This window comes from Hemitrygon akajei, chromosome 23 (assembly GCF_048418815.1).
Source record: "Hemitrygon akajei chromosome 23, sHemAka1.3, whole genome shotgun sequence".
Classification (NCBI taxonomy): Eukaryota; Metazoa; Chordata; class Chondrichthyes; order Myliobatiformes; family Dasyatidae; genus Hemitrygon; species Hemitrygon akajei.
Window position 1 is genome coordinate 14,888,996 of NC_133146.1, and position 26,790 is coordinate 14,915,785.

The following is a 26,790-nucleotide window of genomic DNA, read 5'->3' on the forward strand; positions in this document are numbered from 1 at the left end:
CTCCCTTAATCTTTCATTTTAAAAAAAATCATAACCTATCTACATGGTATCACAAATCTGCATTTTCGTCTGTGGTAACTTTTCACCCCTTATCAAAGATCCATCTACCTCTGCCTTAAAAAGTACTCAATGTTTCCATCACTCTGAGGAAAAGTTCCAAAGGCTAATGACCCTCAAGGAAAAATATTGTGCCTCAGCTGTCTTTTAGATGGATGACACCTTGCTTTTAAACTGTAACCCTCTCAGTCCAGAAATACCCTCTCAACATCCACTGTCCAGACCTCTTGTCCTTGTTTTGCATTCAAGGCTCTTCTCCTATAAACTGCAGCAAATAAAAGCTTTAGCTGTCGAAATTCATCATGGGACAGTCCGGGTATTGGTCTCTGAACTTTTTCCAACACCCTTGGCTGATCAACCCGTAACTGCTCTGCATTTTTTGGAGTAGTTCCAAAATTCCGCAAGTGTTTCCCATTCACTTGTCCACCAACCCCAGATTTACCCAGCTGCACTCCACGTGCACCAAGCAATAGATTTCAAATGGCTGTTATATTTGCAGGCTCACTCCAGTTTCGACACTCAACAGATTTTCCCAATTTTATTGGGACCGATTTATTGACAGTCCTCTGAAATACTGTGAACTTTGTCTCTATATCTACCACCTCACTGTAAAAGTTAATTTCCTATTCTTTTTCTTTATCCCACTCTTTCCAAAACTTTACACTTGCAAGTATTTTGTAAGCATTTCAATTGAATTGCAAAATGCCAGTAAATTCTGTCTTGACATTGCATACCTATGTAAATAGATGAGTGAAACTTGTCCATAACACAGAGTGGTTCTCCTAATGGTCTGCTTTGCACACAGGTACTATGTAGAGTAGTAATATTCTTCAAGTATTTAGGTCTGTGACCTTGACAAGAAAAATGAGAGAAGTAAATATGATGGAAAATGGGTGCAATAAGTTTTTATTAATATTTTGCAAGCAGTTCATCCAAACATATTGCTTGACATCTTCAGAACATTTTGGAGTCTGCTGGAATTAAGAAATGGGTGATTTTTAGACCTCTTCTTATTGCTTTTGTAAATTAGTGTAGAACACTGGTTGTAGCATAAAGTTCATTGTTATAATTGTCAATCCTTCATCTGTAATACTTCCCTCACAGAAGGAATTTGAGTGCATTCCTGCTGAAATTGCTGTACGTATCCATGCCACAAAGTAGATGGCAGTGAAATCGGCTTTTTTTCCTCTCGCTTAGCAAGTTTTAGCAAGTAAGGAGAAATAGCTTTGCTATTTAACTAGCTGTGTATCTAACTGACAGCAAAAGAGGTTAAAATTTAGTTGTTTCAGCATGTTAAATTTGGACACTTCTATTTTTCCTTGTTTCTTTGTTCACAACTTTAAGGGTAGCAAGTAACTGGAAGCTAAGGATATTATTCCCTTTGAGTTTTCGTTGGAGTTTTCAGGGGGACAAAAAAAAATCAAGATGCTTTGCCACAACGAAGTATTTCTAGCAAGTGAAGTACTGATGTTGAACAACAAAAGTGTCCTAAGAAAACACCAGAGCTATTTCAAATTCTGTGTATTACATTTTATTTTTTGACATGAGATAACCTAGATGTACAGTCACGTTTGCTTATTGAGTTTTTCCTCCAGTATTGAGATCTAAGTTTGACCTCAACCCTCCATTCAGAATCAGGTTTAATATCACTGGCGTATGTTGTGAAATTTGTTTCTGAAGCAGCAGTACAATGCGATACATAATAATAGAGGAAAAAAACATGAATTACAGTAAGTATACACATTAACTAGTTAAACAAATGCAAAAATAGAAATTTTAAAAAGTAGTGAGGTAGTGTTCAGTGTCTGTTAAGAAATTGGATGGCAGAGAAGCTGTTCCCGAATTGTTGACTGTCTGCCTTCAGGCTTTTGTACCTCCTTCCCGATGTTAACAACGAGAGCAAGGCATGACCAGGGTGATGGGGGCCCTTAATGATGAATGCCAACTTTTTGAGGTATCGCTCCTTGAAGAGGTCCTGGATACTTTCGAGGCTGGTGTCCAGGATGGAGTTGACTAAGTTTACAACTCTCTGGAGCTTACTGCGATCCTGTGCAGTAGCACCCGCCGACCCCCCCCCCTCCTCCCATTCTAGATGGTGATGCAGCCAGTTAGTATGCTGTCCATGGTGCATCTCGAAATTTTCTGGTATATCTCATGGAAGCTCCTTGCCCTCTATATTAAAAATGTAGGTTGGGTGTCCTACCTCCCTTGTGCTTGGGTGGTAGAAGTCTTCAGTTTGGGGTCTGCTGTCTGAGCACCGTGGATGAGTTACTACCATTTTATCCACTGTTGCCTCTGTGCTTCAGTGATGGAGGAAATGAATGTTCAAGGAAGTGAAAATCAAGCAGACCTCTTTTTTTCCCCCTGGATGGTATGGTTGATGACAAACCCCAGGATATTAATGAGACTCTGCCATGGTGAAGAAGTTGGATACTTGGTGGAGATGGTCCATGACTGTATGTTATTGGTTCTTGTTGCACAGAAGCATGGACTACTTTGTTTGCTGAGGAGCTACAAATAGAACTGATCATTGAGCACCTAGCAATGAATGTCCCTCGTTCAGATCTTTTGAAGGAACGAAACAACTGAAGGTGATTAGGCTTGGGATACTGCCTTGAGGTACTCCTGCAATAATAACTTAAGGCTGAGCTGTCTGACTGCTTCCAACTACAACCATCTCCTTTTGTAGAAAGGTTTAATGCCTACTGGAGTATTGACTAAAGTTTTACTAGTGTGCCTTAATACTGTACTCGGTCAAATGCTACCTTGATGCTAAGTGCATCTCTCTGGCCTCACCCTTGGCATTCTGCCCCTGGATTTATTTTTGAACCAAGGCTGTAAAAATGTCTGGAACAGTGTGGTCATGCCAAAGTCCAAACTGAGCATTTAGTGGAGAAACCATTGTCATTGAAGGCTTCCATCGTGCTGCTGATCACAAAGTAGACCAGTTGTTCAAGACCAAATCAAGTCCAACTAATTGTTATCAATGACGTATTCCGTTTGCTACTGGGAGTCACTGATTTGGTGCTACGAGTTCTGAAAGATGCATATGGAGGTAAAAGGTTGCTGAGGGATTTCAACACAGCCAGCTTCATTACAGGCAGGACCCTCCACCTTTGAGGATATCTTCAAAAGACGATGCCTCAAAACAGCAGCACCCATCATTAAAGGCCTTTCACCATTTGGGATATGTTTCTCTTCATTAGTACACTCAATGATTCAGAAACAGTTTCCCCACCGCCATCAAATTTCCAAATGGTCTGTGGACAATATTTTTTTTGCACTATTTGTTTCATAATTTATGGTAACTTTGTCTTTGCACTGTACCAGGTGCTGCCACAGAACAATAAACTTCATGCTTCTTCCTCCCTCTGATTTAGAAATCAGATTTCTAAACGGACGTTGAACCCATGAATACTACCTCACTACCTTTTTTGGATTTTGTACTACTTACCTTAACTTAAGTATATGTGTCTATTAAATCTATATAATACTAAAGCTCTCATGCTCTGTCTGTTTGTGACCTCCAGTTAGCGCAAACGATGCATTACAGTGGCACTATTTTTGGCTAAATCAACTTAAAGTGCGCTAACTTACAGAATGCAGGCAAAAATCAGGGTTATGTATTTGTATAAAATTGTTCATTCCCAAAAATCAACTGCCCCATTTTTACCCGAGAGCCGATCTGCCATCATGAAAATCAGGACGCAACGCCACGACGCATGTGCACGGCCAGCCTCAGCAGCGCCTCACGATGCTCACAGAGCTGATTCCACCTTTGAGTGATCGGGCAATTTTTGCAGTGAATAGAGAAGATGAAATCACACAGTATTTGACAGGCAGATATATTGGGCCCTCTGAAGCTGTCGGATCGATATTTGGATTTCCAGTTCACAAGAGGGAACCAGCCGTTGTTCGCCTTCAAGTGCACCTTCCCCAACAGCATCAAGTATTCTTTCGAGATAATGCTGCTGTGCAACTGAATAATGATACGGCAAGAACCACTTCAACGGAATTCATGGATCTTTGCACTCGCGATCCATTTGCAAGAACCCTGTACTATGCGGATATTCCCAGATTCTACACTTGGACTAATCTTTCTTTAATCCTTTTTGCACCTTATGGAGCACAGGGCCTCAACAAAAGTCCTCCATTTCCTGCGATCTCTAGCAGATATTTTTGCAGTCTCCCAAGTTTGGCCAGCGGTTTTCAGTTCATCCAAAAGCCTACGCCTCCAGGTTTGCTTTGGGCAACCTCTTCTTCTTTTCCCTTGTGGATTCCATTCGAGTGATTGTCGAGTGACATTCGACTGGCTCTTCCTCAAGGTGTGGCCGACCCATCTCCACTTCCTCCTCCTTATCTGGAATACAATGGGCTCTTGGTTTGCTCTCTTCCATAGGTCTAGGTTTGACACTCTGTCGTACCACTTGAGGTGGAGGATCTGCCAGAGGCATTTGTTGAGAAAGGTCTGGATCTTGTTGCAGCTGGTGTTAGTGATTCTCCATGTTTCGGATCCATATAGCAGGATGGCTTTCACATTGGAGCTGAATATACAGAGCTTAGTTTTGACAGAGATAGCCGTAGATCTCCAAACAGGTCGCAGGGTTGTGAAGGCATGTTGGGCTTTTCCGATCCTTGCTCTGATGTCCTCATCTGTACCTCCTGATTTACTGATTTTGCTTCCGAGGTAGGTGAATTTGTCTACATCTTCAACTATTTGTCCTTCAATTCGTAATGGCTCCTTTTGTTATTAATGCGTAGAACTTTGGTCGTCTCCTGACTGATCTTAAGGCCTACTCGCTATGAGGTTTCTCCCAAGGAATCTACTTTCTTCTGCATATCTTGAAGCCAGTGTGAGAGAAGAGCGAGATCATCTGCAAATGCCAGGTCTGCCAATTTCCCTGTTAACGTCCACTGGATGCCTCTCTCTGAGCCAGCATAGGCTGTTCTTGTAGCCCAGTCGAGTACCACAAGAAAAAGTAGAGGCGACAGCAGGCATCCCTGTCTGACTCCAGTAGTGACCAGGAACTCTTCGGACAGTCTCCCATCGTGGATGACCCTGCATGAGAAGCCATCATGAAGCTGCTTGATGATATTCACCATCTCTTCCGGTACACCATAGTGTCGTAAGATGCTCCACATTGACTTTCTGTCCAGGCTGTCAAATGCCTTCTCAAAATCAATAAAACACACATATAGTGGAGTTTGCCATTCTGTTGTCTGCTCCACAATACTCTAAGTGTAGCTATCTGGTCAATGCATGATCTCTCTTTCCTGAACCCTGCCTGCTCATCTCTAAGTCTCTGGTCAATGGCGTCTTTCATCTGCTCCAAGATGACCCTGGTGAGAACTTTGCTAGGAATGGACAACAAGGTGATCCCCTCCACTTGCCACACAGTGAAAGATCTCCAGATTTTGGCAGCTTCACAAGGAGGCCCTCCTTCCAATCTGATGGGATCTCTCCTGTTCTCCATATCAAATTCAGCAGTATATGCAAATGGTCCACCATAACCTCTCCACCCTCTTTCAATGCTTCTGCAGGAATGTTGTCTTCTCCAGCAGCCTTGCCGTTCTTCAGGCTTTTCAGGGCTTTTTGAATTTCTTGCTTGGTGATTTCACCTGTATTAATGTTGAGTGGGTCTCCAGGCTCCAGGTCAGGTGGGTTCTGTGGTGGTGGTCTATTCAATACTTTCTGGAAGTGTTCCTTCCATCTCGCCAGCTGATCTTCAACCGAAGTGAGCAGATGGCCTGTCTTGTCTCTAACAGGTCTGTTGAAATTGCTTTTCTTACCTCTCAAAAGTTTAGTTGTCGTGTAGAGTGCCTTGAGGTCCCCTTTACTGGCTGCTGTTTCTGCTTGCTCTGCTATTTCATTGAAGTATGACCTCTTGTCCTTTCTGAGCTGTTTCTTCACCTCCTTGGCCATCATGCTGTACCTGTTGGCGGTGATTTGTTTCTGTTGCCGGGTTCTGGCCTGATTCAACTCCTGTTTGAGCTTTTTCCTCTCCTCCACCTTCTGCCATGTCTCGTCCCTGATCCAAGGTTTACTGTTGACTGGTGGTCTTCCCAGTACTTCTTCGCAGGCTCCTACAGTGGCCTGCTTGAAGGTAATCCAGGCGTGTTCCACTGTTCTCTCATCTTGTTCCTCTATTTGAAGAGCCCCAAAGCGGTTTAGCAAGGCAATGTGGAAATCTTCCTTGTTCTCTTCCATCTGTAGTTTTCTAACATCAGACTTTATTTGCGTGTTCTGTTGCTTCTTCTTGGCTGACAGCTTCATCTTCAGCTTTGCAACAACCAAATGGTGGTCAGATCCAATATCTGCTCCTCTTTTGGCTCTCACATCTTGCAATGAACTTCTCCAGCGCTGGCAGACTATGACGTGATCAATCTGGTTCTCTGTTTGATGGTCAGGCGAGACCCAGGTTATTTTGTGGCAGCGTCGGTGGGGAAAGAGGGTACCTCCAATGGTCAGTTCGTTGAAGGCACAGAAGTCGGTAAGGAGTTCTCCATTTTCATTCATATTCCCCAAACCATTCTGGCCCATCTCTCTTTCCCTGCCAGTGTTAACGCTGCCTACTTTGGCATTCAGATCTCCCATGACGATCAACATATCTTGCTTAGGTACCTTTCCAACTACTGCTTGAAGCTGGGTGTAGAAGAGATCTTTTTCTTCTTCCTCTGTGTTGTTAGTTGGGGTGTAGCACAGGATAATGGATACCTTCTGGAATCTGGACTCCAACCTGGTTGTGATGATACGGTTGGACACTGGTTCCCATTCTATCAAACTTCTGGCTGCTTCTTTGGACAACATTAGGGCCACACCAGCCTCATGCGGGTCTTCCTCTTTTTCTTTGCCAGATTAGAGCAGAGTTTCTCCCATCTGCAGTTTGGTCTCACCAAAAGTATTCCACCTTGCTTCGCACATGCCCAGGAGTGTGAGGTGGTATCAGTTCATTTCCTTCAGTGCCTGTGCGCACCTACCTGTCTCCCAAAGTGATCTCACATTCCATGTTCCGATTAGGATAGATTTCTTCTGTGAGAGCAGCTTTGGAACCTCCATTATGGTTTTCCTCGGGTGAAGGAGGGTTGTCAGCCCTGCAGCTTCCTGACGGGTTTGGTTGCAGCGCATCATCAGCCTCCTGAATGGGGCCCTGCTTTTCCCCAGATCTGGGTTAGTGGTTGACAATCTGTTGACAGCTTCTGTAACAATTGCTTGTTTTACATGAACGGGTTGTTAGCCCATTGCACAACCCCCAACCTGGAGGACCAGGGGTTTTCTGTCGGGGTCACCTTCCCCTGGGCAATGGCATTTCCATGCTAACGAGCTCCACCTGCCCAGGTTTGAAATCAGAGTTTACCCTCTCCTAGATAGGCTGCCATCCAAGGCTAACGAGTCCTATCTACCCGGGTTTGGAATCGGAGTTCCTTCTCCTAGGCTATGTTGGTTCGTGGCACCTTCTTCCATATTATCTGGTGCACCCCTCACACGAGGGATCCCCCATCCACCACCCAGGGGACGCGCCTCAACGCCGTATAGCCCCAGCGCGAGGACTTGGACTAATAAGAGATGGGAAAGAAGGAGAATGGGGAAAAGAGTGGAGGAGTACTCTGGGATTTTTGAAGCAAATGTTCTGGGTCGAGTGTATACCGTTTCTCCATGAAGTGGTGACCTCTATTATTTGAGACTTCTTCTTCATCACATAAAGGGACCAGTGTCTTTTGAATCATTGAAAACACGTGATGGAGATATCCTTCCATCATTCAAAGACGTCTGCAGAGAGAGAGGATTGTTGCAAGCTGACGATCATTGGCAGCAAACTATGGAAGAAGCAGAGAGAACAAGAATGCCCAAAGCAATGAGAGATTAATTTGTCGTCTTGCTAACAAACACTGAAATCAACAATCAACAGCAATTATGGAACCGGTTCAAGAATGCGATGTCTGAAGATTTCTTACAAATGGAGTAGAGAACTATCAATGATCCTAATATCATGATTGATGAGATGCATCATGGACAAGCTCTTCTGTATTTCCAAGAGAAACTTGAGAACTTGGGCAAAACACTTGAAGAATATAATAACTTGCCAACACTAAAAAACAGTACAATTACTCAAAGTGCTGGCAATCAGGAATTATTGCGTGAACTGCAATACAACAGAGATGAACTGCAGGAATTTGTTTCACAGAAGAAGCTCCTATTGAATAATGAGCAAAGAGAAGTATATGAATATGTGTGCGACTGCTTGGAAAGGAATCACTCTTCAATGATTTTCATTGATGCACCTAGAGGGACGGGCAAGACATTTATTATCAACTTGATCCTTGCTAAAGTTAGGGGAGATGGAGGTGTTGCTATTGCTGTAGCATCATCAGGTATTGCAGCAACATTGATGCCTGGTGGCAGGAGAGAGCATTCAAGATTCAAAATACCTCTCAAAGTCAATGAAGGTGCCCTTTGTAACATCGATTTTAAAAACACCAATACTACAAATTTACTCCAAAATGCGAGGCTTATTGTCTGGGATGATTGCCCCATGATTAGGAGGGAGAGCTTCGAAGCCATGGACTGGACTCTTCATGATGTATGCGGCAAGAATGAGGCCTTCGGGGGGTATTTTAACCACTTGCTGTGGCAATTTCCGTCAGCTTCTACCAGTTGTGAACCGTGGAAATGCTGATGTGGAGAATTCATGCAGAAAAAATCCTACTTATGGAGAAGCTCATCAAGTTTCAATTGAAGAGAAACATGCGATTGAGTGAGGGAGAAAGATGATATTCTGAGTTCTTATTGGATGTTGGAGAAGGCAAGATTGAGAAAAATCAAATTACCTGAAGATATGATTCTGCCTGCAAAAACTATGGAAGAATGCATTGATTTCATCTACCCGACATTCGACAATCCTGCAGAACTGTTCTCGAGAAATTCTATCTTGGTTCTTCTCAATGAAATGATGCAAAAAAAATAAACTTCACATGCACTTCACGCTTCCCTGGAATCATGAAAGAATACTGTTCCTTCAATGCCGTAAATGAAGGAGCTAACACCACTCACTTTCCAATAGAATTCCTTGATTCGGTTGAACTTTCTGGATTGCTGCCACATAAAGTAGAATTGAAGAGGGTATCTCCCATCATTTCAATGAGGAACTTGAATCCACCAGGGCTTTGCAATGGAATGCGAATGATTGTGGAAGAACTGCACGACAGTCTCATCTTAGCAAAGATAAACATTGGTGATTTGATGACATTGTCATAATCCCAAGAATTTCTTTCAATTTATCAGAAGGGAAAGATGTTCCTCTTCAGCGGAGCTAGTTCCCGATACAGTCATGCTTTGCTATGACTATACATAAGGCGCAAGGCCAAACCATGGAGAATGTGTTGATTTATCTGGAGAAATATGGTATTCCAGCTTGGTCAGCTGTATGTGGCTTTAAGCCGGGGAAAAAGAAATGAAAACGTTAGTGTATTCTTGAAAGGTGGCAGATCAACCAGAAATATTGTCGTCAAAAGTGTCCTTCGTTAAACGAGGAGGAGCTATATTTGTCTTGCTGTGCGTCTTTATTCTTTAATAAAGTTGAGTTTTTCTTTAATTTCCAAAGCACATCGGACTACACTACCTTTGTCTCAAAGGGTGCCCCAACGGGTCACCCAGTTGTCTAGTAGTTAATATAACTCAGGTTTTCTCCTCTATTTATTAATCATGGTTTTTTTCACATCCTCTGGTGATATTAAATCTGATTCTGATCTCCGATTCTGATCCAATGTCATAAGCCTGAGATAATAAAACTAATTTTGATCTAACTAGTTAAAATGCATTTGAACTGTGCAAATTGCTGTAGTTTCTGTCAAAAGTCAAAGTTCAAAGTGAATTTATTATCAAGACGTGTTACCATACACTGCCTTGAGATTCATTTTCTTACAGGTGGAAAAAAAGCAATAGAATTTGCAAAAAAGTATAGAAACAAAAACTAGCAAGGGTGAGAGCAAGGTTTGTCCTTTGCATATTGGTTGTTTGTCAATCCTTGTGTGTTTAACTTTAATTCTGTACTTTGTGCATTTGCGGTACAGTAATCTTGTTTCCCATTAGTTAAGTTTGATTTAAAATAAAATTAGACTTGATTTCTCAGAAATGTCTATTTTCTTGTTTCAGCTGATCTCTTGGTTGCCTGAAGCTGTTGAGAACTTTTGCACTACTGGATTTATCGAGCTGGGGTGCAGCTTTAGATTTCAGCCAGTTTGCATTTTCAATTTTGTGTACTCTTTGTGATTTTATTTGTTATTATATGATAAAGCCCTGTGAGTTATGGCAAGATATTACACAATTGCTAGTGAGGAAATGGCTGGTTTTAAAAACTGACTCCTGGCTAAGCCATAACCAGATGTCTGATATCAGCATGGTGGTTTTGACAAGTTTCACATGAGACTGAGGTTTATTTATTTCTTAAAGATGTACAAAGTGAAACATTAACAATAGTATGGTGTGTTGACCTTCATTAGTTGACTTAAGCTAGAATTTGAATGGCAGGCGCAAGGAACACACTGCCAGAGGTGGTGGTAGAACAGATACATTAGGGACATTTAAGAGACTCTTGGATAAGTACACAGATGAAAGAAAAATAGAGCTGTGTGATAGAGAAGGGTTAGATTGATCTTGGAGTAGGTTAAACGGTTGACACAATGTTGTGGCCCGAAGGCCTGCACTGTTCTGTACTGTTTTATGTTCTTACAACAAGGGTCTGAGGGTTTAGTGTCTTTTGAACTTTCTCCAAGGGTGGTAGAAACTGACTTTGAATATTTGTAAGTTGAGGTCAGTTGATACTTGATAGGCAAGGTATTAAAGGTTGACATGGACACAGGAATGTGGAGATGACGCTACACTCAGATTAGCTCTAATCTTAAAGGGTGGAGGGAGTGAGTGGTGCAGCTGTGCTACTAATCCTTGTGTCTGTTATATAACATGATAGTCTAATGCATTTCCTTGTTCATTATGCACCCATATACTTGCATTTATAATGGAACCTTCCTAAATAATATTGTCATACTGTAATTACCACCTAGTGCTACTGGTATGCCATCTGTTTTGCTTTCTGCTAATTCCAATTCTCGGTAGGTAAAGCAACTTCAACTCTCAATGACTGTTCCCAAATTGTCGTACATTTTGTTGTGAGCAAAGGAGCTCAAACTGGAGGTTGTCTGCACCACCTCCGTGATATTGTCCACAGTGAAGGAAGAGATTACTGTTCCATCTGTGCTCCTGTAGTCGGAGAGTCATATATTAATATTCAACATTCTAGTAAAGGTACAACATCTAATCTAGTACCTCATGCACTTGGTCTAGTTTCCTTAACTGTTCATAAAAGATGAAATAGGTGTAGGTTTGTCTCCTTTGCTGGCTATACTCTTAAGGAGATTGAAAATTGAGTTTATTATCACTAACATACATTGTGAAAATTGCTTTTCATCACCAGTACAGTATAATAAAATACTAAGTTGCAATAAAAATTTAAATACAGTACTGTACAATAGGCTTGGGGACATTTTCAAAAATAATAAAATGAAAAGTTTCTAAATATCAAAAAAATTACTATGAAGAGCAATAAACTGTCATTAAACTAAATCAAATCACCACCCTTTGCCTTTTAAAAAGCATTAATTCTCTCAGGTACACTGTCAAGCAGCTTTATAAGAAAAGTTGGCTGGTAGCTTATTCCGAGTGTCTTGAAGAGCTTGTCACAGTTCTGCAGACTTTGGCTGTCTTGCATGCTTCTATCTCTCCAGGTAGTCCCAGACAGCTTCAACTTTGAGATCAGGACTCTGTGGAGGCCATACCACCTGTTACCAAAGTCAAGTCAAATCACTTTTTATTGTCATTTCAACCATAACTGCTGGTACAGTACACAGTAAAAATGAGACGACTTTTTCTCAGGAAAATGGTGTTACATGACGGTACAAAAACTAGACTGGGCTATGTAAAAAAAACAACACAGGAAAAAAAACTACACTAGACTACAGACCTACCCAGGACTGCATGAAGTGCACAAAACAGTGCAGGCATTACAATAAATAATAAACAGGACAATAGGGCAAGGTGTCAGTCCAGGCTTTGGGTATTGAGGAATCTGATAGCTTGGGGGAAGAAACTGTTACATAGTCTGGTCATGAGAGCCCGAATGCTTCGGTGCCTTTTCCCAGATGGCAGGAGGGAGAAGAGTTTGTATGAGGGGTGCGTGGGGTCCTTCATAATGCTGTTTGCTTTGCGGATGCAGCGTGTAGTGTAAATGTCCGTAATGGCGGGAAGAGAGACCCCAATGATCTTCTCAGCTGACCTCACTATCCGCGGCAGGGTCTTGCGCTCCGAGATGGTGCTATTTCCGAACGAGGCAGTGATGCAGCTGCTCAGGATGCTCTCAATACAACCCCTGTAGAATGTGATGAGGATGGGGGGTGGGAGATGGACTTTCCTCAGCCTTCGCAGAAAGTAGAGATGCTGCTGGGCTTTCTTTGCTATGGAGCTGGTGTTGAGAGACCAGGTGAGATTCTCCGTCAGGTGAATCTCCTTGGTCTTTTTGCTGAAGATATCTGTTCATGACCTTAGCCGTGTGTTTGGCATCATTGTCCTGCTGCAGAATGAAGTTAGAACTGATCAGACGCCTCCCTGATGGTATTGCGTGATGGATGAGATTCTGCTTGTATTTAACATTGAGGATTCCATTAATTCTGACCAGATCACCAACTCCATTTGCAGAAATGCAGCCCCAAACCTGCAGGGAACCTCCACCATGCTTCACTGTTAGCTGAAGACACTCAGCCATGTAGCGTTCTCCAGCTCTTCTGAGGACAAACTGCCTCCTGCTTGAGCCAAAAATTTCAAATTTTGACTTGTCAGTCCAGAGCATTTGCTGTCATTGGTCAGCACCCCAGTCCTTGTGTTTTTGTGTGTAGTTGAGTCTCTGACTACTTCTTTATAGAAGAGTTGCTGCCAAAAAGTCATTCCCCTGAAGTGGAAGCAACTTCTGACAAAACTTCTCTGCACTGTATAGAAGTGTACGTGGATTCCAATGGGTTCTGTGAGTTCAAAGCTGATAGCAATGCTGGACTTCTGATTTAGAAGGGACATCAGTTTGATATATCTTTCATCTATTTCTGCTGACCACTGTTTCTGGTACTCAACTCTACCCATTTCTTTATGCTTCTTCATAAGAGCTTGGACAGTACATCTTGAAACTCCTGTCTGCCACAAAATTTCCACTTGGGGGAGACCTTGCTGATGCAGGCTGACCAGCTTGTGTCTTGTTGCTATGCTCACTCTTGCCATGGTGCTAGAATTGATGATTTGAAGGTTAAACTGTCACATTTGCCACACCCTCAGATTTTCATTTGTCTGTCTTCTACTCAGTTTGATTCCTTCTACACCCATTTTTGTTTCAGCTAATCAGTTTAGTTCACTCAACTAATTACGTCATTGGCCATTAGGATCCTGTTTCTTTATTTAATCATGCACTGGGATATGTACCTACAAAGTAAGCAAGTGTTTATTTGAAAAGTGGTCTATTACTTAATGTTATCTTAATTAAATACAAGTATATTTCTAACATCGAATTTTTTTGGAAAATGAATGTTTGGAAATCTAAATTTTGCTCTTTTCTACTGACGGGCGAATGCAGAAGACAAAAAAAAGTGTAAAACAAAATTTGTATTAAAAATCCAGGGTGCCTGAGACTTTTGCACGATACTGTGAATTAGTGCAAAAAGTGAGGCTGTGTTCACGATCTGTTCAGAATCTGATAGAGGACGGGAAGTCTCTGTTCCTAAAATATTCTTCAAGCAGCTGTACCTCCTCCCTGATGATAGCAATGAGAAGAGCACATGTCCTGGGTGATGAGGGTCCTTTATGCTACCACCTTGACACAGTAGTTAGAATCATTAGAAAACTACAGCACAGAAACATATAAACTGCCTAGTCCCATTGACCTGCACGCAAATCAAAGACCTCCATACCCCTTTCAGATGACAAACAACAATGCACCTGGCACCAATCCCTGCAGCACTCCACTAGTTCCAGGCCTCCAGTCAGATAAGCAGCCATCTACTACCACTCTGTAGCTTATCCTGGAAGACCAATGTCTAATCCAATTTACTTCCTCATCTTCAATGCCAAGTGACTGAACCTTCTTAACCAACCTCCCATTTGGGGCCTTGTCACAGGCCTTGCTGATGTCCATATAGACAATATCCACTGCCTTGCCTTCATTAACTTTCCTGTTAACTCTGATTGGTTAGACATGACCTGTCACGCACAAAGCCATGCTAACTATCCCTAATCAGACTCCCTCTATCCAAATACTCACATCTGGTCCCCTGGAATGCCTTACGAAACTTTCCCTGATGTCAGGCTCACTGGCCTATGATTTCCTGGTATATTCTTAGAGTCTTTCTTAAACAGAGAAACAATATTAGCTATCCTCAAATCCTCTGGTACCTCACTTGTCAGTGAGGATGATTTAAACAACTCTGCTAGGACCGCTGCAATTTCTGCACTTGCCTCCCAGAGGGTCCCAGGCAACACCTTGTCAGAACATGGGGATTTGTCAATCCTAAATTGCCTCGAGCGCAGACACCTCCTCCTTTATTTTATATATATCTATATAATCCATGACCTTGCTGCTGCTTTGCCTCACTTCTGTAGACACTGTCTCCTTAGTAAATACAGATGCAAAAAATCCATTTAAGATCTCCCCCATCTCTATTGGCTCCTCACAGATTGCTACTCTGATCTTCCCGGGGACCAATTTTTTCCCTTGCTATCCTTTTGCTCTTAATATATCTGTTGAAGTCCTTGGGATTCTCCTTCACCTTTATCTGCTAGATCAACCTCATGCCTTCTTGTAGCCCTCCTGATTTCTTTAGTGTTCTCTTCCATTTCTTGTACTCGGGTACTTCATTTGTTCCCACACGTCTATACCTGCTATACACCTTATTTTAATCAACTAGGGCCTCAATATCTCTTGAACCAAGATTCCCTAAACCATTTATCCTTGTGTTTTATTGTGACGGGAACATATAGCTTTTTACTCAAAAATTCACTTTTGAGGGCCTCCCACTTATCAAGTGCACCTTTGCCAGAAAACAGTCTGTCCCAATCTACACTTGCCAGATCCTTTCTGATATCATCAAAATCAGCCTTGCTGCAATTTAGAATCTCAACCTGAGGACCAGACCTATCCTTTTCCTTAATTACTGTGAAACTACTAGCATTATGATCACTGGATGCAAAGTGTTCCCCTGCACAAACTTCTGTCACCTGCCCTGTCTCATTCTGTAAGAGATTAAATATCAGTTATTGAAGATTTTCTCGATGGTGGGGCGGGTTGTGCCCATCATGGAGCTGGGTGAGTTTCCAGCCCTGTGCATTAGCCTCTCCTTACCAAATGGTGATGCAGCCTATCCGAAAGCTCTCTGTGGTAATGAATAGACTCTTCCCAGGCTTCCAGCTGGGTACAGATAGCGATTTTAACCAATGTTTCAATGACAAACTGGTTAAGATCAATACCTGCACCCAGCTGCAAGCCTGAGAAGAGTTTGTTTGTCATATACACCGGGAAGTACTAATCCTTTTACACTGTGATAATTTGCTAGTCTTTTGTGACATGCCAGATCTCTTCAAACTCCTGAAGAAATGTAGCTGCTGACATACTGCCTTCATTATTGCATCAATAATCTTTACATCCGTTATAATTTCAAATCTACAAATTCTCATATCTTGGAAAAAATATTTTCCCCAGAAGCCCCCAATTTCTCCCCGTCCCCCACTTCCACACACAACCCTAACACTATTATTGGAGGAGTCTTTGATTAAAAGGGATTTAAGACTTGGCGTCAATATGTGGCGATTAATTGTCAGTGTACACTAATAAGTGACAGGATACATTAGCAGGATAAAGTCTGGAGACACTTCCTTTTTATACTGCCCTTGGAATCCCATGGGACATGAGCTTTCTTAAACTGTTCATGTTTTTCTGGTAATTGCTTACTGAGTAAAATGAGTGAAGTAGGCTCTTGGGGATAGAGTTAGTGCATGTCTCATCACAGATGGGAAGATTCGAATGAGTATGTTAAAGAAATGGCAATAGGTCATCTAGCCCTTTGAACTTACACTGCTATTCAATAAAATCATGGCTAATCTGTTCATAGATAAGATCCACATTCATTTATTTATCACATGTATGTTGAAACGTAGTGAAATGTGTTGTCTGCGTTAACAACCAATGCAGCTTCACCTACCTGCCTTTCCCCAGTATCCATGTTTCTCCTGGTATACAAAAAATTATCTGACCATTTGTGGTTTGGATATGTTCTATACACTTTAGGATTAATTCTATGGCTCAGTGTTTTTACTTGTTTGATTAGGGCAAGGAAGGAGAAAATCTAGGTAAAGGGGCTTCCATATCTGATGATGCTAAATGACCCAATTCACATCTCCTGATTCACTTTGTCTCCACTGAACTATATTTGCTGGTAAGTAATGGCGAGGCTAGCTACTAGGCAGTGTGAGCAGTATCTCCACACGGGCCAAGGCAGAACTGTACTCATTAGGCTGACATTTCTAGCAATACAATACTGTCCCCAATTTCAGGAACCCAGAGCTACTGTGATGTTAATATATTGTGTCAAAAAGGACAGGAGAATGTCACCAATGATGTTACATTGGTCACAAAACTCAACTCTTCCACAAGTTTTCAGAATGCATCTTCTGAAATGTATGCAGAATTGATGTTTATAGATGGGGTAAATGCAAACAGGCTTTTTCCACTGAGGTTAGGTGAGACTTCAACTGGAGGTCAAAGATTTGGGTTGAAAGGTAAAATATTTAAGGGGAACCTGAGAGGAAACTTATTTACTCAGAGGGTGTTGCGAGTGTAAAATGAGTTGCTAGCACAAGGGGTGGATTCAGGTTAGAATGCAACATTTAAGAGACATTTGGATAAGTACATAGATGGGAGCAGTGTGGAGGGCTATCGTTCAGGTGTGCACTGATAGGACGAGGCAGAGTAAAAGCTTGGCATGGACTAGACGGGTTGAAGGGTACGTTTCAGTGTTCTCCAGTTAAAACAAATCTGTTCTTGTATTTTCAAAAGTATCTGTGTCTCCTCTCAACATTTTAGTCATCCTTAATCATCCATTAACAAAACAGCATTGTTTTTAGAAATCCTATGCCCTAAGCCTTCCTGCGTTGGAAAAGTTCCCGGTAGAACAATTAGCTTGGACATGTTGATCCACCAAACATGGGTTGTATTTTGAGCCTCATAACTTTGGAAGCAGTCCAAGGATGACACTTCAGAGCAAATATGCAATATCGTTTCCGTGGTGGAACAGTCTGAGTCTTATGAGACCACTTTACTCCGGTCCCTTGCAGTCCTTGTTCGCCAAAGCATTGGATGAGTATACGTAGGTGAGAATGACCACTTTGGAGGGCAAAATCCAGAATTGGATCACCACAGTTTGTTGGTATATGCAGCCACGGCTAACAGCAATGACCAGGAAGAAGAGGTTCTGCAAATGCTGGGAATCTTAGGATTAAGATGAGCTTTTTGTCATGTATAAGTCAAAACATGCAGTAAATATGTTGCTTACATCAAATTAAGGTTTGTGCTGGGAGGCAGCCTATAAGTATCAACATGCTTCTGACATCAACATAGTTTTCCCACAACTTCTAACACTAACTGTACATCTGAGTGTGGAAATGAAACCAAAGCGCCTGGAGAAACCTACCTGGTCATGAAGAATACACAATTTACTTGCATCGGTGGGAATTAAATCCTGTATGCTGGCGCTGTCGAGCATACTGCCCTATTGATGTTGGTTTACAAATTGATTATAGATGAACAAATCTTGGTGCACCACAAAATGCTGGAGGAACTTGGCTGGTCAGCCAGCATCTGTGGAAGGGAATGAGCAGTCAAATTTTGGTGCAAGGTTGAACTGGTTTATTGTCAGGTGTACCAAGATACAGCAAGCTTGTCTTGAATACCATTCGTGCCAAATCATTACACAGTGAGTTTTTGAATAAAAGATGATGGGCTGATTACAAGATCAGTCAAGGCTCAATCAAGATCACTCAATCAAGGAAAGGTGAGCTGATATGCTGATAGAAAGGTGGGTTTATTCTTGCTGATCAAATCAATATGTAGATAGCTCTCCAGTTTAAAGAGATATCAAAGAGATGAGTCCCACCAATCCCAGATATTGACTTATCCCCCTCCTATCAGGTCGAAGCCTAAAAGCATATGCCACCAGGCTCAGGGACAGCTTCTACCCAATTGCTATAAAGAGATCAACTTTATTTGCTGCACGTACATCAAACATTACAACATGCAATGAAATGTGCCGTCAGTCCTAGCATGTGCTGGGAGCACCCAGCAAGAGGCACCATGCTTCCGGCACCAACATAGCATGCCCACAACTTGCTAATCCTTACTAACCCATATGTCTTCATAATGTGGGAAGAAGCTGGAGCACCAGAGGAAGCTACACGATCATGGGGAGAAGGTACAAACTCCTTACAGACAGCAGTGGGAATTGAACCGAGGTCACTGGGCACAGGGAAGTGTTAGTCTTGCTGCTACGCTACCATGCCACCATCAGTGTTACCTGCCTCAACTATTCAAAACTAATTTTTATTATTTTTTAAAATAATATTTACTTAAATCTTGTTTGAACTTGCCCAAATGATTTGGTAAGTAAACATTCCACCCAGTGTCACATTGAAGCTTTACCAGCCAGTTAAATACAGGGAGACATATTTGGATTTAAATAAGCTTTTAGCATAGAAGAAAAATAATCAAATGCTGATGGATCACTGACCCAGTCAGCTCAGCCCATATCCATGTCAGTCCCTGTGTGTGTTGGGCAGTGAATAAAATAATCTATTTCATTGTCAAAACTAACCAGAAAAGAGAATTTGAGCAGAGAATCTTCCTGCTAATATGAACTGAACATATAGGAGAGAGCGTGTCAGTGCAGACAGGGAGTAACGAGAAAATGGGGGATGGGGGCAATAGGACTGGTCTGAAGTGAGACAGGGAAAAGACCTTCAGCAGGATCGCTGATATTCAAAACCATTAGCGTGCTGAAAAAATATCTTATTACCCATTACATTCACTATTAACTGTCAGAGCTCATGAATTATAAATACCTCGTGACAGTAGCACTCCTGCTAATAAATATGTCAGTGAGTGAGTTATGGGGCAGAGTAGGAATTTTGCTTCTAGACTGGTGTATACTGAAAGAAAGATTAGCTTTATTGATCACATATTTGGCACACGGATGATAGAAAAATGAATGACTATAGGAGGGAAAGGTTAGATTGATCTTAAGTTAAAAGGTTGCTCAACGTTGTAGGCTGAAGGGTCTTCACTGTGCTGTAATGTTTTATGTTCTGTATTCTATGTACATTGACACACATGGTGAAAATGCGTCATTTGCGTCAATGACCAGTGCGGTCTGAGGATGTTGCCACACTTCCAGCACCAACATAACACACCCACAACTTGTGTAACACCGACCTGTATATCTTAGCAATGTGGGAGGAGATCCTCATGGTCACAGTGAAAATGTTCAAACTCCTTACAATTGAGCCCTGGTCCCTGCTGCTGTAAAGCATTACGCTACCATGCCACCTTTGGTGAAGATGTTGGAGTTGAATTTGAATCTGCCTTACTGAAAATACTTTTTTTGTGTCCCACTTCAGGTTCCTTGACAGAATGCTACGACGAGCTTGGCAACAAATATCAGCTTCCCGTTTACTGCTTGGCCCCACCCCTAAACCTCATCACAGAGAAGTGCGACGAAGAGGCGACTGATGTACCCGACCCCCCGGTTCACACCAAGCGTGAGTTCCAGCTCAAGGTCCGCCTGTCCACTGGGAAGGACGTCAAACTGAACGCCAGCATGGCAGACACGATTGGGCAGCTGAAGAGGCAGCTGCACACGGAGGAGGGCATCGAGCCCTCTCAGCAGCGGTGGTTCTTCTCCGGAAGGCTGCTCACCGACAAGATGCGACTGCAGGAAACCAAAATCCAAAAGGACTTTGTGGTACAGGTTATAGTCAATGAGGTAGCCGCTATTTAATTATTAGATTAAAAACAAATCCATATGCAATGACAAATGAAAATATTATCTTGTACAAGAAAAACTGAAGGGCTCTGAACATGGTTGACGCGAGGAGGAAGCTGGAGGTGGAGCGCATTGGAACATGTATGGTGGTCTTTGGTTGCTTTCTTCATCAGTCAGCTGCAGTGGAAGCCAAACATAGGAACCATATTTAATTTACCTTTTACTCTGGCCAGCTGATGAATACTTTAGACTGAAATGAAGATGATTTCTCTTGCTCTCCTATCCCACTTCCTCCTCTTCGTCGTCTTGCTGCCTTGTTCTCTTCCCCCACCTTCCACCCCAGTCTCACCCATGCCCATGTTCCAATATCCCCACCTCCTCTCCTCTTTGATTTTAGTTCAACTCCTTCAAGAAAGGGCAATAATTCTGGCAGAATTGCCACTCATTTCACTGTGGTCCTTTTGATCAGGGTACGTGCAGTGAAGATCTTTTTAAAGGCTGTTCTGTAGTAGCATATAGACAAAGTGTACTACACACGTTTTACATTGGCTTTCATTGTGCAGTGGTTAATCATATGTTTATGCTGCAGGCATGCAAGGGCCTAGCTAAGCACCAAAAAAATTTGTTGTGTGTTATATGCATTAATCACACCAATCAACATTTCAAATAGAACTGTGCTTCCATTTAAAAAAAAATATATATACTGATATAAATTCAGTTTTTTAAATACCAAACTACTACAGGCTGACTCTAACTTGAGTGTGGAAACTGGAGCATGCAAAGACCTCTCCTGGACATGATCATCCAAGTGTTGGGAACAGAGTTGATGGGCTAAATGGCTTAATTCTGCTCCTGTGTCTTGGCCTTCTTCCCACCAGGTGCTTGCAGTGTGAGAGCAAACCACACACTCAACCTTTAACAAAGGTTTCCTTTGCAATCTGTGTACAAGCCTGCAGCCATTAATGGAACTGTTGTCTTTTAGGATAAGGTTGCAAAATCCTTTCTAAAACCTTTAAGGTTTAGATGTGCAAAGCTAGTAAAGGAGTAAAGAAATGGAACTGTTTGAGTTCATGAATAGTTATGGGGCACTACAGCACAGAAACAGGCCATTTGGCCCATCTAGTCCATGCCGAACTGTTATTCTGCCTAGTCCCATCAACCTGCATGTTGACCATGGCTCTCCATACTCCTCCCAAAGATGTACTTACCCAAACTCTTAAATATTGCCATCAAACCCACATCCATCATTTCTGCTGGCAGCTTGTTCTACACTCGCACCACCTTCTTGAGTGAAGAAGTTCCCCTAAATATGTCATCTTTCAATTTTAATCTATGCCTACTAGTTCTAGTTTCATCAAACCTCAGTGGGTAAGAAACCTGCCTGCATTAACCCAAATCAATTCCACTCAATTTTGTATACCTCTTTCAATTCTTCCCTCATTTTCTGATGCTCCAGATATAAAATCCTAACCTACCAACCTTTCCCTATAACCCAGGGATAAGACTGCCATGAGTGATGCCTGGGTTGCATTTGAGGTCTACTGTTTGTCAATAGGGCTGATTTGGATGGAAGGTGGGGGAAGGATCCATCGAAGAGGTTTGGTGATGCTAATGTTCAGAACAACCTGAAAAGATTTTCATGTCTTAATTATTCCTCTTCCTTCAATTCATTTGGTCCTTGTATTTTAATCCAGAGGACCTAAAACTAGAAACATTAAATGATAATTTAAGGCTTTCACAAGTTGTGCTTTCTTACCATTTTCTGAGAGCTCCAATCTTGCTTGAATTGCTACGTCTCTGGTGCTACATCATGGACTTCATCTCTCCCTTAATCACATTCCTTACCAGATCCCAGCCTCTGTGTTCCTGCTCGTCACCCTCCACAATTCCTTTCTCCCTGCAGATACTCATTGAGCTGCTGAGTTTCTCCAGCAGATTGTTTGTTGCCCCAGATTCCCGTAGCTGCCGTCTCTTATGTCTGTCTTAATAAATAAATACTCAAGGAACTGGAAACTAGAAACAAGAACAAGATGCCAGAGGAGTTTAGCAGGTCAGCAAGTGTCTGTGGCGATTAGGTTTGAAGATGAAACATTAATCCTGTCATCAGATGCATAATGTGTAGGTATCTAAAATGATTTAAATTAGAAACTACAGTACCCCAAAATGAGCTTTAGACCATAAGACATTGGAGTAGAATTTGACCATTCAGCCCATCAACTTTTGGGGCTATGCCAGTTAACAATCTTTCCTCCTTTTGTCATAAATGCCCAACTACATACATTTGCACTGATTACATTTATACTTAATCCCACCACATGTATTAGTGACCACTCAAGAGTTTACAGCAGAGAAATGGGCCCTTCAGCCCAATGAGTTCATGCAAACCCAGACCCATTTACTTGCATTGGGTACCCTGGGTTACATTAGTACCACCATGTCTGTAAGGAAAGTGCTAATGTTTTCTGAGAAATTACACTGGGTTTATTTTAATCTCCTCTATTCCCAACCTTTTTCTCATATCCGCTCATCAGTGGATTAAACAGACAGCAATTATATTAAATATTCTAGTAGTTGTCCCACAGCCAGTGGACCAGCTGCTGCATTAATGCACTTAACCAGAAGTTATCTTGCAGACTTTTTCATAGTTTGAGAGTGTGTCTTTGCTGCCAAACATTGTATAACACCCATTTAAATGATCAGACATGGAGTTACGACTCAACTAAGCACATCCGTCTTTAAGTGTGATAAAACAGAGACAAATCCTTTTTAATGATCAGATTTTAAAATGAGATCCTACAACTTGTTCACTTAAGAGATACAGGAAGACGCCTGGGCAGTCTAAAGGTTCAATAGTGGACCCTGGAGCACTAAAATACCATCCTACAGCACCGCCCCCCCCCCCCCCCCAACACAAACAGTCTGGCAGCCGTTACAAAATTTCATTTAATTCTGTTAAGGATTGGTGAAGCATCTCCCAGTGACTTGTGCTGTTTACACAATACAGAATTCTGCTATTGGGTGTTTGATTGTGATGTGTGTAAATATTGGATGACATTTGTGTATATTTAGCTTCTTGGAGCAGAATTGTTTTCAGAATACAAGTTTATTTTCTTTTCTCCCAATCAAAGTAATTCTATATCTGTACAAGCTCTTTATAATATGTACATTTATAAAACGGTTACAGTGATTTGTAAGTGTATTTTTTAATGTGATCCTAAAGTCTGCATCATAATTGTGAAAACTTTGCACAGCGTGTCTTGAAATTTGGCAGAAATGGCCAGGTTTGGTGTCTGGTTAATCCCAGACTGGTTCTGAGGGCTTGCATGGTGACCCCTGCTGGTAAGAGTGTGACATGACCAGGTTGACATGACCACTGATTCACCACCACCCTTTGGCTTTAAAAAAATTCATCGTCTCTCTTCTAAAGGACTGTCCTGTGCCATCAGGTTCTAGTCTCCTCCCTCCCCTCCCCCCAACTATAGGAAACAGGCTTCCTACCTTTTTTATGCTGTGAATCAATACAATTAAGCAAGGGATCTGTGGACCCCAGGTTGGGAAGCCCTGATTCTAGGCCTTTAAATATTCAACAGGTATTAATGAGATCTTCTTCTCTTCCCCCCCCCCCCCCACCCCATTCTCCTAAACTCCAGCAAGTACAAGCCAAGAGCCATTACCACTCCTTACATTAACTTTTATTCCTGTGATCATTTTGTTAAACCTCCTCTGGACCCCCTCCAATGCTGGCACATCCCCTTCTTGGATATGGGGCCTAAAATTGCTCACAATACTTCAAGTGTGGTGTGACCAGTGTCTTGAAGCCTCAGCTTTACCATGCTTGAGATAACCCCTTACTCCAAGCAGAAAAGGGTCAGGTTGCTTAACTTCTCCCTCTAACATCTAAACACAGTAAATCATTGTAAAAGGACAGTGCAACCCTCAGTTTCATGGTCCTTATTCATAAACTGTACATGAGCACAGCCAGTATTTCTTATTCACACCTGTGTTTATCCTGAAATGGAGTCCTTCTGGTGAAATTCCTTTCAGCTGAGAGTTCCAGCAGTTAGACCTAGTAACAAGAACCTGAGTCCTTTTGCTCTTAGTAGAGGTCAAGGGTCTATGAGCCATTGGTGGAGTAACCTGGGTGAGCAATTGCAATGCAGGGGGAAGATTGGGGGTCGTCATTGCCAGAGGCATGACTGCTGAACAAATGCAGTGCATGTGGGAGGATTCAGAGGCTAAATCCCAGCACAGGGATTGATGACCAATCAAGAGTCAGAAACAGAGGTTTCATGGTTTATGTTCATCATTTCAAGTACTGTGCCAACAATCATAGATGCTGCAAGCCTCTGTCTTCAGGTCTTCTATCCTTGTGTTATTTAACAGCTGGCTTTTTGGCGTGGATGTTAAAACAAGATCCAATCTGCCTGTTTGGAAGGAAGAGATTCCTAAGAGCTTACTCTTCTCCTTTGGGTGTTGGCCCACACTCTAACATCACTAGGTGTCATATGGCAAGTTGGGTTCATTGCTAAAACTCTAAAAGACTAAGATTCCTCGAGACATGTTTTGGCATATCCCTGGCTGTTTAGTAATACACATGGGTACTGCCCAATGTCAGCAAAGGCACCATTAATTGTCTGTTAGTATTTTCACTATGGCTCAGTCAGTCACTTCTGTAACTAGTACAATAAGCTATCATGTACTAGTCTCACTAAGTTGAACATTATATTTCTCCTTCCCCCTTTCTTAATTCCCCATTCTGGCTCCTCTTCATCCCTTCTCAAATGCCCATCATCTCCCTCCGGTGCCCCCTATTCTTTCTCCCATCGTTCACTGTCCTTTCGTAGCAGATTCTTCCCCCTTCAACCCTTTACCTTTCCACCTATCACCTCCCAGCTTCTTTCTTCATCTCTCATCTACTTATCTGGCTTCACCCATCATCTCCCAACTTGTAATCTTTTTACCACCCCACCTTATTCTGGGTTCTTCCCCCTTTTCAGTTCTGATGAAATGTCTCCCCCTGAACTATCAACTCTTTATTCCACTCCATAGATGCTGCTAGACTTGCTGAGTTCTTTCAGCATTTTGTGCATTACTCTGGATTTCCAGCAAGCAGCATCTCATTTCAGTATTATACTAGTCCCTTCCCAGTAGAAGGTGAGAGGAGAGCTGGACAAATCCCATCCTGTTTACCAGAGACCCCAGGTCCAGTTTTGGTCTGCATTATTAGAGCGTGCCTGCTTCAGCCCTTGACTTAATGTTCCATGTCCTCTATCGGAGGAAATTATGTACCCATTGAATTGAAAACCACCTCCATAGTGGTATGAAGTTAAGCCAAGACTACAAGTGACCTCTCCTTCATATTCCTCCAAGCATGACCTTTGGGAGTGGGGATAAGAGAACACAATAAGTGCATGGTCCTAATTTATTCCTTGAACATCACCACTAACTAGAAAATAAATCTTTCTCTTGCTGTGGAGGGGTTGTGCTCAGTAAAGCTGCCTCGCTCTGAACTACAAGCAAAATACAACTTCAATCCTTTTCCTGGGACCTCAATGTTAAAGAGGGGCATGTATGAAAGGGTCCTGGTGAAGAGTCTTAGCTCAAAACGTTGACTGTTTATTCCTTTACATAGGTGCTGCCTGAGTTGATGTGTTCCTCCAGCATTTTTTTTGTGTTACTACAGTAAAAGGTAAGTCCAAGCTGTTACTGAGTTTAGAAAACTCAAATGGAGCAGATTTTAAATTAAATCATCTATTAGTTTGGACTCCTGCTGGAGTGGAATATAGTCTTGCTGTAGTGTGTGGCAGTACCACTCAAGCCTTAGAAATATGCCTGCAGTAGCAGTCATGTAGTTTAAAGACCAACTTTCCTGGGTCAGAATGAAAATCCTCCTCATCACAACTACAAATTTAAACAGCATCTCTTCTTTGGAATATCATCTCAGTTCTTTGTTTAAAATGGGCAGCGTTCTGACAAGATGAAAGTAACAGACAGGATGTCTCATTTCACTGCTGGACAGTCCAAGTCCTTTTCCCTCTCTGGACCAAGTGGTCTCTCCAGTGTGGTCGCTGTGAGCTGCATATTGATCAATACCATGCTTGGGCCTGAGTCGCTGCAGCCAAGCAGTGCTTGTGTTTGTTCCTGTGTGGTTTCCAGGAGTGGCTCTGAGATGGAGGGGTGAGTCTCTGCATTGTACTGTGTGCCATGTGCCTCCTCCAAGACGGTCTCCTCATGGGCACCTGGATCGATTGGCAGTACTGTGGAAAAGAGGCGATACTTAACAATCAGGTGATGCCCAGTTCACTTCCACATGCAATAAAAGCTACTTGCACTGAATGCTACACTACCTTTACAATAATGCTGATTAAATTTTAACTACATCATTGGCTCTGAAGTAACTGAGGAGGTGGTGATACATTTCACTATATTTTGATGTGATAAATTTGAATCTTTCATCTTGCTCTTTCTTTTCCTACATGACCAGTGTTACACATGTAGACCACACTGAGTTCCTATTAGCATGGCCAATGTTACAGAAACATCAGCCATGTTCCCATCAACTCCTCTCAGACCACATACCTATTCACTAGAGACTATTTACAGTGGCCAGGTAACCTAACC

General features: G+C 42.2%; 2 protein-coding genes across 10 annotated transcripts in view; one reads left to right on the forward strand and one right to left on the reverse strand.

Annotated features, from left to right (window-relative positions):
• ubtd1b (ubiquitin domain containing 1b) overlaps positions 1–23,356 on the forward strand; it is a 102,072-nt gene extending 78,716 nt beyond the window's left edge. Inside the window, exon 3 of the mRNA XM_073027024.1 lies at positions 19,805–23,356. Within this exon, the coding sequence (XP_072883125.1) occupies positions 19,805–20,184 (380 nt within the window). The 3' untranslated portion in view covers positions 20,185–23,356. The remainder of the gene's footprint in view (positions 1–19,804) is intronic.
• Positions 23,254–26,790, reverse strand: part of LOC140715181 (uncharacterized) — an 81,459-nt gene continuing 77,922 nt past the window's right edge. For all 9 annotated transcript variants that reach the window (XM_073027014.1, XM_073027009.1, XM_073027010.1 and 6 more), the window contains one exon: positions 23,254–26,426. In XM_073027014.1, coding sequence (XP_072883115.1) covers positions 26,170–26,426 — 257 coding nt within the window. In that variant the 3' untranslated portion in view covers positions 23,254–26,169. The remainder of the gene's footprint in view (positions 26,427–26,790) is intronic.